The following is a 13,011-nucleotide window of genomic DNA, read 5'->3' on the forward strand; positions in this document are numbered from 1 at the left end:
TTTTTGTTTTTAATTCTGTTTGTGTAGCAAATCACATTTATTGACTTGCATATATTGAACCATCCTTGCATCCCTGAAATAAGGCCATTTGATCCTGTTGAATTATCTTTTTGATGTGTTACTGGATTCTGTTTTGTTGGAAATTTTTGAATCTATGTTTATCAGGGATATTGGCCTGTTGTTTTATTTTTTATTGGGTCCTTGCCAGATTTTGGTATCAGCATGATACTGGTTTCATAGCATGAGTTAGACAGGCCTCCCTCCTCCTCAGTTTTTTGGAATAGTTTCAGTAATATTGGTACCAACTCTTCTTTGTACAACTGGTAGAATTTGGCTGGCCTGTAAATACTCTGGTCCTGGGATTTTGTTGTTGTTGTTGTTGGTATATTTTTTATTATTTATTCAATTTTATAACACATTAATGGCCTGTTCAGAATTTCAGTTTCTTCCTGGTTCAATCTCTGGAGGTTCTATGTTTCCAGGAATTTTTCCATTTGCTCTAGATTTTCTAGTTTGTGCACATAGAAATGTTCATAGTAGTCACTGAAGATCTTTTGTATTTCTGTGGTATTAGTTGTAATGTCAACTTTATCATTTCTGATTGTGCTTATTTGGAAACTTCTGTTTCTCTCTGTTTTTCTTGGTTAATCTAGCAAGTGATCTATCACTTTTGTTTGTCCTTTCAAAAAACCCAGTTTTTGTCTCATTGATCCTTTGTATGGTTTTTTGGAGTTTTGTTTTCATCTCATTTTCATTTAGTTCTCCTCTCATCTTTGTTATTTCTTTTCTTCTGCTACCTTTGAGTTTGGTTTGTTCTTGTTTTTCTGGCTCATTTAGGTGCAACATTAGGTTGTTAATATTACATCTGTCTTCCTTAGGTAGGCATTTAGTGCTATAAACTTTTCTCCTAATACTACTTTTTCTGTATCCTAGAGGTTTTGGTATGTTATGACTGCATTTTCTTTTGTTTCAAAGTAAGTTTTTATTTCTGTTTTTTTATTGTTGTTTTTTACCCAAAAGTCAACCAGGAGCAAGTTGTTTGGTTTCTATGTATTTGTTCCTTTTGGTATGGATTTCTAATTTCATTCCATTATGGTCCACATATACGTTTGATATAATTTTATTTAAAAAATTATTGAGACTTGTTTTATAATCAAGCATATGGTCAATTTTAGACAATGTTCTATGCACAGATGAGAAAAAAATGTATATTCTGCAGTTGTTGAGTAGAATGTTCTGTAGATGTCTATTAAGTTCATTTGGTCAAAAGTCCAATTAAAGTCCAGAGTTTCTTTATTATTTTTCAGCCTCCATAAGCCAGTAGACTGGTCTCCCAGCTTTTAAATTATTCCTTCTGCTTGGTCTAGTCTGTTGCTAAAACTCTCAACTATATTTTAAAATTCCTTTAGTGAATTTTTTAATTCCAGAAGTTTTTGTTTTGTTTTGCTTTTTAAAATGTACCTACCTCCTCTTTTATATCCTGAATCATTTTCCTGGTTTCTCTGTGTTGGTTTTCAACTTTCTCTTGGATCTCTTTGAGTTGCCTTGCAATCCATATTTTGAATTCTTTATCTGTCAATGGGGCATTGACAATCCCGCTACTATTGTATAGCTGTCTATCTATTTTCTTAGGTTTAATAATATTCGTTTTATATATCTGGGTGTTCCAGTGTTGCGCACAGTTAAATCTGCTTGTTAAATCTTCTTGTTGAATTGAACACTTTATCATTATATAATAGTAGTGAGGTAATTATATCTTGCTGAATTGAAGCCTTTATCATTATATAATACCCTTCCTTGTCTTTTTTACTGTTGTTGGTTTAAAGTCTGTTTTAATTGATACAAGAATATCAACCCCTGTTCTTTTTCATTTTCTATTTGCATGGTAGATCTTTCGTCACCCCTTTACTTTGAACCTATGATGTCATTACACATAGGATGGGTCTCCTGAAGTCAGTAGATGATTGAATCTTGTTTTATTAACCCAATTTGCCAATCTGTGTATTTTAAGTGGAACATTTAGGCTGTTTATTATTAATATTTATATGTGATGTTTTGTTCCCATTAGAGTGTTGTTAGTGAGCTTTATAGTCTCAGTTGTTTGTTTTATAAGATCTGTGAACTTTGTACTTTTGCATGCTTTTATGGTAGCAAGTATTGTCCTTTTCTTTCCATGTTTAAAACTCCTTTGAGCATTTCTTGTAGGTCTGGTCTGGTGATGATGAATTCCTTTAGCACTTACTTATTTGGAAAACACTTTATTTCTCCTTCCTTGTTTGGTGGATATAAAATTCTTGGACGGCATTTTTTTTTCTTTAAGAAGGCTAAAAAGAGGACCTCAGTTTCTTCTGGCTTGTAAGGCTTCTGTAAGAAGTCTGCCATATAATCATTAGACTATTTAAGGTCAATGCCAAAAAAAAAAACCCCTCAAAGGCAGCTAGAGAAAATAGCCAAATAAATTACCTATAAATGAAATGTAATCAGGCTAACATAGCGGACTTCTTACAGAAGCCTCACAAACCAGAAGAGACTGAGGTCCTCTTTTTAGCCTTCTGAACTCAAACTCACGACCTCAGGTAAACTGCCTGCCTTGGCCTCCCAAAGTGCTGGGATTACAGGCATGAGCCACCGCACCTGGTCCTTCATCTGTATGTCTCTGGGATAGTAACTGTCCAAATATTTTTGCCATTTGCTTGTTGAATTGTTTGACTTCTTTTTATTGAATTCTTAGTGTTCTTTATATATTTTTGGATATAAATCCTTTATCAAATATCCATTTGCAAGTCTATGGATTGTCTTTTCATTTTCTTAACAGTATTAAAGAACATAAATTAATAACTTTGATGAAGTCCAGTTTATAACTTTTGCCTTTATTTTTTGTGCTTTTTGTTGCTTTCCAAGAAGTTGCGCCTACATGGTCCTGTAGCTTCCCATGGACCTGCTGGCTCCCCGTACTTGCCAAAGTCAGAGCAGCTTGTGGGGTATATTTGCAGGGGATTTGGTGGTATGTTGATGCAAAGACAGAGAACCCTTGGGCAGCAGCAGTGGCCCACGACAGATACACAGCCAGTACAGCACCCACCATCTCAGTTCAGGCCTGAGGCATACGCCGGCATGCCTGCATGAGCTAGCCACCTGGTTTTCTTTCCTCAGGAAGTTCCTAAATGACCACCAACAGTATTGCCCAGTGTCACAAGGGCAGAGGACCTCCTTAGTATTTTGGCAGTCAGCACATTGTTGCAGGAGTGAGGAAAGCCAAGAAGCACCCTCACTTACCCTTTCTGCAGGGCTCTGAGTTCCTTTGGTGTTGATCTCTGCTAGACTCTTGCTGCCTTCGTTTTCTGCACTTTGGCTTTTTCCTGTGGGCTCTCTGACAGGTCCTGGCTCTCTTCCCTCAGTTTTCCTTTCAGAACATGTCCATTCACAAGTAACTTTGATCTCTTTGAGAAGAACTAGCATCCAACATTCCTAGGCAGCCAAGTTGGCCAGGGTGGTCTCGAACTCCCAACCTCAAGTAATCCACCTGCCTTGGCCTCCCAAAGTGCTGAGATTACAGTCATGAGCCACTGCACCTAGCACCTTGATGCATTTTAATTTGGGTTTTGTACCTTCCTATATATTTATGTATGTAAATACAACATTTCTAAATTTGGTTCCTAGTATTTACACTTAATGTTATCTAATGTGAAACAGTTTGTATTCTTATAAAATTAAAATTAGTATTAAAAGTATAATTAATAATTTTTATGTATATGTAAAGCATATTGAATATAATTTCACTAATGAAATTTTCCTCCTTCAGTAAAGCAGATCTCATAAGCCTATGTTGAGGGTTAATCGGTTTTATATGGTTGTTGAAAACCTTCCTTAATGAGCCTATCTTTATGCACATCATATGCAGCAATTAACTTAAAATGGGTAATAAGTTACATGTAAAACCTACATCTGTAAAATTACCAGAAGAAAGCATAAGAGATTATCTTTGTGATCTTGAGTTAGGCACAACTTCTTGGAAAGCAACAAAAAGCACCAACAATAAAGGCAAAAGTTATAAATTGGACTTCGTCAAAGTTATTAATTTATGTTCTTTAATACTGTTAAGAAAATGAAAAGACAATCCATAGACTTGCAAATGGATATTTGATAAAGGATTTATATCCAAAAATATATAAAGAACACTAAGAATTCAATAAGAAGAAGTCAAACAACTCAACAAGGAAATGGCAAAAATATTTGGACAGTTACTATCCCAGAGACATACAGATGAAGAGCCAAGCACGGTGGCTCACACCTGTAATCCCAGCACTTTGGGAGGCCAAGGCGGGCAGATTACCTGAGGTAGGGAGTTCGAGTTCAGAGACATACAGATGAAAAATAAGCCATGAAAAGATACTCAACATAATTAGTAGGTAGGGAAATGCAGATTAAAACCTCACACCTTTTAGAACAGGTAAAATCTTAAAAATTATCAATGCCATGTTGATAATGCCAAATGGAGCAACTGGAACTCTGAAACATTATTACTGGGACTATAAAATGGTACAGCCACTTTAAAAATAGTTTGGCAGTTTTTTAAAAATGCAATGAGTTAATTTGGGTCCTCTGTGAAACAGATGCCAAGACAGGATTAGACATTTGAGAAGTTTACTGGGGAAAACATTTGTGAGGGTAAATGGGAAGGGAACCAGGAGAGACTAGGTAAGCTGTCAGTCTGCAATACAGGTTTAACCTCTGTGAAGAAGAGAAGAAAAGAAGGAATCTTGGGCAGGGAAAGTGTTAGATTGTAACATATTTCTAAGAAAGTTTCAACAAAGTTGAGCCAAATTTGCCCATTAAATAAGTTCTGCAACTTTCAGGAATAAGCTTGCCTTCGTAGCCCTATCAAGCTCAGTCATTGACTAGGAGTAGCTCTTGAGAAGTATGACCTCAGCATAAACATGGTCATGAAAACAGAGAGTCAATTATGCTCTCCAAGATTGGAGATCTGATAGGTGCATTTTCATGGCTACAACACTCCACCTACTGTACTACACAGAGTTACTTCTCTACATGAGTTCATGTAGCAACCCTTCTGTGGTTCTTGTTGGCCTCTCTTCCTAAAGGGATACCTAGAAGTATTATTTAAGTGTTCTTCCTAGTGACCTGACCATATATTTAGCCAATGGGTTCCAGATCCCAAAATTGGTTCAGGTCTGGAGACTGAGAAAAGGATGATAATTTTTTAATTGAGGCATGTACCCTAAGCCTTGTGTTCTTCCATTTTTGATTTTTTTAAATTGTAGTACCTGTTAAGCAGAATTGGCTATCCATCTATTAACTGTCTCTACAACTATCTGCACATCAAGTCTTTTGGCTGCTCTCCAGCCTTCCTGGTAATTTGGTAATTGTGGCCTCCTGCCTTTTGGCAGTTAAGCACTATCATCTGGCTTTTATTACTTTGTGGTGGAGAGGCATGCCGTCCCCATGGATATTAATGCACCTAGCTCTATGGCAACTTATTTTACTGTCAACCCTGGCTTGCAAAGGAAACTGACCACTGAATTTTTTGTGATACTTTTTTACCCCTCACCAGCACATTTCTGGTGGCCTTGGCTAATAATGTGTCTTCTGGGCCCTCCTGAAGAACATAATCCTTTTGTAGGTTGTCTTACCTCATGTAATATATTCCTACTAGCATGCCAACTTTCTACAGCCTCCTTATTTTCTACAGCTCCGATATTTTCACTTCACTCAGCTTTGGTCATTGCTTTCTTTAGAGGTTTAAGGCCACTCTAGCAGAGCATTTGCCCCATCTCCTAGGGCCCTTGCTAGGATATTACATCTGTTGTCCCTGAAGAGATGCTGAGTCAGTGAATTCTTGCTTACCTAGTCTTACTTTCTATCTTCTTTGATCCAGCAGCCTCAAAATCTGTTCTCAGGGGTAGTCACATAGCTCTTCCCAGTACAACCTAGATAATTCTTGCAGATACTTTTAGATATAATCGCTTTTCTCCCTTATCTCCTAGCCAAGTTATGGTGCATCTTGACCCTAGTTATTGGCCTAACAGCCAAAAGAGGAGATCAAGGCAGCTTCTGAGAGGAGCCTCTGCATCCTTCACCACAGGGGAATTGCTAGCTTTTACTAGGAAAGAGTGGGCCACCTCTTCAGACTCCAAGGGATTAGGGAAATCTTTAGAGCTAGCATCCTCAGAGGCATCCATCCATGTGTTTCCATTCTATTTTTCAGGATCTCAGGTCTTTCCAACCAGGGTCCAAATTTTATCATAGTAGACCTGCTTTGGCTAAGCATTTAAACATCTCTGGAGTTCTTCAAATCTATTAGATTTTCTGTTGCTTAGCTGTGTTTGATGTTCCATTACCAGAGGTAAGAGCATGTTTGTAAGCTACCAAAGAGATCTCTCACTCTCACATTTATTCTTTAATTCTGTAACTTTTTGCTAACAGCCCTCAATTTCTCAGTATCCTTTAGTAGAATGTCAATTTAATTTAGCAGTAACCAGATAACTGTACTGCGTTTGTAGGCATTATTTCCATCCATATTTCAAATGTCTTAATGATAACTAATGTCTTGCAAGGCATTCCCCACCACCAGGACATTTTTCCAGATTACTTCTGGTGAAATCTGTAGTAATTATAACACCATTGTATACTAGGAACTACCAGTACTCCACATACCACTAAGGATGGCCTCTTCATTGCCCAGAAAGCGGTAAGTGAGCCAATCTTAGAACCCCATCATACCTGTTTCCTTGTGCTAGTTCAGGTCCTTAAAGAAGGAAACACCAAGATAGGATTAGACATCTCCCAGAATTGGCCCACAGTAGTATTCCTTCCATACCCTGTCATTGACTAGTTGCAACCATAGAAGCATGGCCTCAGCTTAAATGCAGTAATGGATTTTAGAGTGCAGGAGCTGGGGCAAGTGATCAGTTAGGATTCCTGAGATCTGAGAGGCTCATTGTCATGGCTGCCACATAACACACCATCTGACCCAGCATTCGCACTCCTGGGTATTTACCCAAGAGGAATGAAAGCATATGTCTACACAAAGACCTGTTTGTGAATGTTTACAACAACCTTATTCATCATGGCCCAAACCTGGAATCGAGCAAATCCATTAACATAAATAAACAAATCATGGTACATCCATGTAATGGAGATTACTCAGCAATAAAAAGCAACAAACTGCTGATGCATTCAACAATACAATCACTTCAGAAGCAATATGCTAAATCAAAGAAGCCAGACACAAAAGTCCACATACTATATAATTCTGTTTATACAACATTCTTGAAAACGAAAATTATGGTGACAAAAATCAGATCAATGTTTGCCAGTATTTGAGCAAAAGGATAGATTATAAAGGGGCACAAGGGCTCCTTTTGAAGTGATAGAAAAATTTTACCTGATTGTGGTGATGTTTAGATTCTTGTATATGGTCCTCGAAACTCCTCAAACTGTACACCTCAAAAGAGATTTTGCTATACATGAATTATGCTGCAGTAAATCTGACTTTAAAAATACAAAAAACCTAAGCAAGCTCTGTTATAAACATTTTTAAAAGGAAATAAATATAAATTCATTTATGATCCAGATAATGGCATTATCAGATATATAACTTACACTGACTCTGATTAATATAATCAAAGAAATAAAGAACTTGGGGAATTTTTTTTTTTTTTTTTTTTTTGGAGACACAGTCTCACTCTGTCACCCAGGCTGGAGTGCAGTGTTGCCATCTCGGCTCACTGAAACCTCCACCTCCCAGGTTCAAGCAATTCTTCTGCGTCAGCCTCCTGAGTAGCTGGGCCCACAGGCACGCGTCACCATCCCTGGCTAATTTTTGTATTTTTAGTAGAGACAGGGTTTCACCATGTTGGTCAGGCTGGTCTCGAACTCCTGACCTCAGGTGATCCACCTGCCTTGGCCTCCCAAAGTGCTGGGATTACAGGTGTGAGCCACCAAGCTCAGCTGAACTTGGGGAATTTTTATGGAGAACTGAAAATTGTACTAGAGAAGTAGATGGAAATGTAAGTGCTAAAAACATAGTAGGTAAAAATAAAGTTTCACTGTATGGGTTTAATAGCCAATTAGATACACTGGAGATAGAATTAGTAAGCTGGAGAACAGGTTAGAAGAAAATATCTACTCTGAGACAGGGAGAAGCAAGAAAATGGCATATACAGAAAAGAGCATGTGAGATATAGGAACTGGTAGGAAAGTCTATGAAAGGCTGTTGTCTCTCATCTAGTGTTGGGCCTAAAGTTGCTGCAATCAGAAAGGCCTGCAGGTAAAAAGAAAAGTTGGATGTCAAATGGAAATACTGAAAACAAACTGGAATTTGCATCTTTCTTATACCTCCTTCAACCTTAATGACATGACGACCTGCAGGAAAAGATGGTGCCCTACGCCATTGAGCTTCAAGGACACCTGACCTGAGACTTCTAGCAGCTAAAAAAGAAATCTGATGGGAGCTTAAGAAGCTGTGGAACCAAATGTTTTTCCTTATCACTGAGATGATCCATTGATAAGTGACAACTTGTATAAATTGCAGCGTTCCCTGGGGCTCTACATTGACCCTCAAAAAATAATAGCTGCTGATTTGGTGAGCCAGAAGGCCAGCAACACCATGTGTGAACTGAAACACTGCCCAGCATCCTATACTAAACATCAGAGAAAATTAGTTCTTGCTGTACTTCCATCTTCCAAATCTTGTGGAGATTTCTCTTATGGCTAACTCCACCTTAGAACATATAGACAAGGGAATTCTGGAAAACATAGCTCTAATTTAGCTAAGTTAACATAGTACAAAAACACCAAAGACAAAAGGGGGAATAAATGGAGTTAAAATGTTTTTAAGGTTAGTATCATGTCCATAAAGTGATAAAAGTACTAATTTTATTAAATTCTAATAAGTCAAGTATGCATGCTATAAACTCTAAGGTAACCACTAAAGGAAGAATAAAAGAATATTTATCAAGCTAATGATTATCAATCTAATAGAGGAGGAAGAAAAGGAAGTAAAAATAGTTATTCTGTCTAAATGAAGATAAGAAAAGAGAGAGAAATGAACATAAAATGTAAAAGCCAACAAATAACAAGCTAGTCGATTTAAACCCAAATATATTACTAAATGCATTAAGTTAAATTTGAATGAGTTTCCAGTTAAAAGGCAAAGATTGCCAGATTGAATAAGTATTAAAAATCTGCTACTATGCTGCTTTCAATATACCTAAAATACAAAGCTATAGGAAGATTTAAAATAAAAGATGGAAAAGGATATAACATGCAAATAGTAGCCAACATGAAGCTGGCATAGCTATACTAATATTGGACAAAGTATACTTTAAAGCAAGAAGCAGTTCTAGAGCAAAAGATGGATATTTTATGATGTAAAGTGTTTGGTTTACCAGGGAAATAAAACAACAATTCTAAATGTATATGCATCAAATAAAATTCGCAGAACTAGTAAGTGACAGACAAATCCACAATCATAATGAGAGATTTTAATTCACCTTTTAGTGGTAGAAAAGTACATACAAATATGAAAAATTAGTAATGATATAGAAAATTTAAGCAACAAAATAAACAACTGATACTAATTGGCATAAATGATATACCCAATAAGTGCAGAATACGTGTTATTTTCAAGTATGCATGGAACATTTAAGAAAGTTAACCATATCATAAATGAAAAAGTAAATTTCAACCTATTTCAAAGGTTTAAATCATACAGAGTAGGATCTACAAATTTATTATCTAAATATCTATATCAGAAAGCTAGGAAGCCCTTCATTTGTGGGGCTTGTAGATTGTCTCCTTTCTCGTTAAAAATCAAAGATTTTCTTGAGCCTCTCATCCTAGATGTCATGGTGTCATTAACAGGAATAAGAAAGTTGGGAGAAGAAGAAATTTGATAAAGCATAAAGACATGATGTGAACATGAGAATGGCCTGATCATATGGAATAGTAGAGCAGGGGCTTCATGTAGCTCTAGAGTCATCCAGTAGTTTTAGCCCTTCATACCTGGAAACTCAGGCTTTGTGTCCCTCTTCAACCACTGTATCTCCCATTTATTTTCCAGGCCTTTGATGTTTAATAGTTTAAATTACCTTATTCATTCAAAAATATTTGGCAAGTGACCTCTGTGTCTCAAACATTATTCAGGGTCTTGTAAAAAACATAGAAAAGCTATTCTATACATACACCATTTCTAAAATATGTTTCATTAATAAAATTTACTCTTTTAGGAATGATTTAAAACACTAAAGAAATACAAACATAATATTTTTGAAATTTTTAACAAATGAATTTTATTTATTTCATTTTATTCAGTTGAATTAAATGAAGAAAAGCACAAAGAACTAATAGAGAAAAAGGAGATGGAAATTTCAGAGTTAAATGCAAAGCTAAGAAGTCAAGAAAAAGAAAAACAAAATGAAATAATCAAGCTACAACTAGAAGTAAGTGTTTAAGAGTCTGCTAAACTTGAGGACACATCCCTTAGTCTAAACTGTACTTTGATTGTTTTTCATCACAGTGAGATACATTTTAGGATTAGAAGCAATTCTGTGAGAGGGCTTCACACATGCTCATTCTCCACCAAATGATTGCAGTAATCACATACCGTACAACTGTCATCTGCATTGCCTTTCAGCACTTGACCTGAAAGTGGACCCTTGAGTTGTTCAAAAGGTCCTGGTTTTTAGGGAGGATATTGCTTCCTCTGAGAACTTTTCTTCTCAGTATTTCCCACTTGACACCCAACTTTTCCTTTTAACTGCAGGCCTTTCTGACTGCAGCAACTTTAGGCCCAACACTAGGTGAGAGACAACAGCCTTTCATAGACTTTACTACCAGTTCCTATGTCTCATATGCTCTTTTCTGTATATGTCATTTTCTTGTTTTTCCCTGTCTCAGGGTAGACATCTTCTTCTAACCTATTCTCCAGCTTACTAATTCTACCTTTAGTGTATCTAATTGGCTATTAAACTAATACAGTGAAACTTTATTTTAGCTATTGTATTTTTAGCACTCACATTTCCCTGCCTGAAAACTCAAGGATTATCTGCATTTTATGGTAAATTCTATGCAGGTTTCATAATTTCTACCATTCCACAATGGAAAGAATGTTTCTAACGCTTCACATTTATTCTCATCCCAGCAGAAATTTGTCAAACCCCAGTAACCAACTAGAAATTTGTTTTATTTCTCATAAAAAAGACAAATTTCTTCCTAATAACTTTCTGGAAGAATATATATCCTGGGGGCAAACAAACCAAATTCCTACAATATTTTTTTTAAAGGGACTTCTAACAGGGCATCTCAAAGGCTGAGGCTCTAACTCTTTGCTCAAAAGTCTTAAGTAGGCGGGGTGCGGTGGCTCACACCTATAATCCCAGCACTTTGGCAGGCCGAGGCGAGCGGATCACCTGAAGTCAGGAGTTCGAGACCAACCTGGCCAACGTGGTGAAACTCGCCTGTACTAAAAAAAATACAAAAATTAACTGGGCGTGATGGCAGACGCCTGTTATCCCAGCTACTCAGGAGGCTGAGGCAGGAGAATCACTTGAACCCGGGAGGCAGACTTAGCAGTGAGCCGAGATTGTGCCACTGCACTCCAGCCTGGGCAACAGAATGAAAAAAACAAAATAAATAAACAAACAGTCTTGAGTAGTTCATTTAACCAGATATCACAATCTCAAATGTACTTTGACAAAATATTTGTCCTTTAAATTTTTTCTAGACTCTGTCAATCTACCCTTCCATCATTCTTCTGTTGCTTCCCCCCACCCCAACTTTCATTTTACCTTGTAAGAATTCACAAGTCTTAATTAAAATCACATACTACTCATATTCCTGAAACTTTGGAATCCCCAGGGTACTTGGTGAGTTACCATGAGTAATCACTGGGCAGAAAGAGGACTGATGTTGACTTTAGATGCCCTTTGCTGCTGGTGCTGCTGCTGCTGCCATCTGACCAAGTGTACCACAAACCACGGGAAAGGCTGAATGGCCAAGTGAAATTAATAGGCCATGTTTCAAGATCTACTACCAACTTCTAATCCTCCTCTGTTTGGAATTTGCATTTTGTTTGCCATTTGGGCCTTATCACTGGTCTATTATTTGACTGGTATACACAGCTCCTTGTTATTTGTTTTCATTGTACCTAACCATTTCTCTCCTCAAACCAGAGCATAATCTCAGAGTTTATTCTTAGTCCTCAGAGAGGCTATGTTAACTAAATCTGAAGAGAAAAGTTTTATAATGGAATATTGTGCAAAAACAAAAAAAAATTGGCCTGTAAGAATGGCCTATGAGAACTTTTTTAACCTGATTCAGTTTAATTCAAACCAGCAAGGGTTCAAACTATATCGACAAGATCGTATTCAAATTCTACTGTTCGGCCTCAAAGTTCCTACAGAAAGCTACGTGAGGTTTTCTCCCATGACTGTTTGTTACATTTTCTTTATAATACACTCATTTTAATGTAAAAATATTTTTACCTATATTTAAGTTAAACTAGATTCTATACCCTGTCTGTACTATAGAATCACGTGATGTTTTGAGAAAAAGATGATGCTAGCTGCACACCAGAATCTCTAAAGTAGTGCCCAGGCATTTGGTACTTTAAAAAAAAAAGAAAAAAAAAAACCTCTCCAGGTAATTTTACCATGCAATCAGGGTTAATCTTGTTTTTCTGTTCTTTGCTCTTTCTGAAAAATTATTTCTTAAAGAAAGATTTTTCTATTGTCTACATTGTAATTTACACCTGAATTACAGATTACATGTCAAAGGATAACATAGATTATAATTATAGAAACAATTGTTTCTAATTGTCTAGAGTTTCAATAACTTTCTTTTTCAATTTGATTCAGTTTGATGCCAAACTAGCAAGAGTTCAGACTAAATCAAAATCGTATCAGGATTCTACTGTTTTGCCACAAAGTATCTACAGAAGGGTATGTGAGTTTTCCTCTCAGTATTTGTTGCTTAGGAAAACTTTCTAAG

At 36.6% G+C, this 13,011-nt stretch overlaps 1 protein-coding gene across 2 annotated transcripts in view; it reads left to right on the forward strand.

The window, feature by feature from the left end:
* CCDC152 (coiled-coil domain containing 152) overlaps nucleotides 1-13,011 on the forward strand; it is a 43,465-nt gene that overhangs the window by 29,485 nt on the left and 969 nt on the right. For both annotated transcript variants that reach the window (XM_054488752.1, XM_054488751.1), the window contains 2 exons: nucleotides 10,336-10,463; nucleotides 12,879-12,962. In XM_054488752.1, coding sequence (XP_054344727.1) covers nucleotides 10,336-10,463; nucleotides 12,879-12,962 — 212 coding nt within the window. The remainder of the gene's footprint in view (nucleotides 1-10,335; nucleotides 10,464-12,878; nucleotides 12,963-13,011) is intronic.

The sequence above is a fragment of the Pongo pygmaeus genome, chromosome 4 (assembly GCF_028885625.2).
Source record: "Pongo pygmaeus isolate AG05252 chromosome 4, NHGRI_mPonPyg2-v2.0_pri, whole genome shotgun sequence".
Taxonomy (NCBI): Eukaryota; Metazoa; Chordata; class Mammalia; order Primates; family Hominidae; genus Pongo; species Pongo pygmaeus.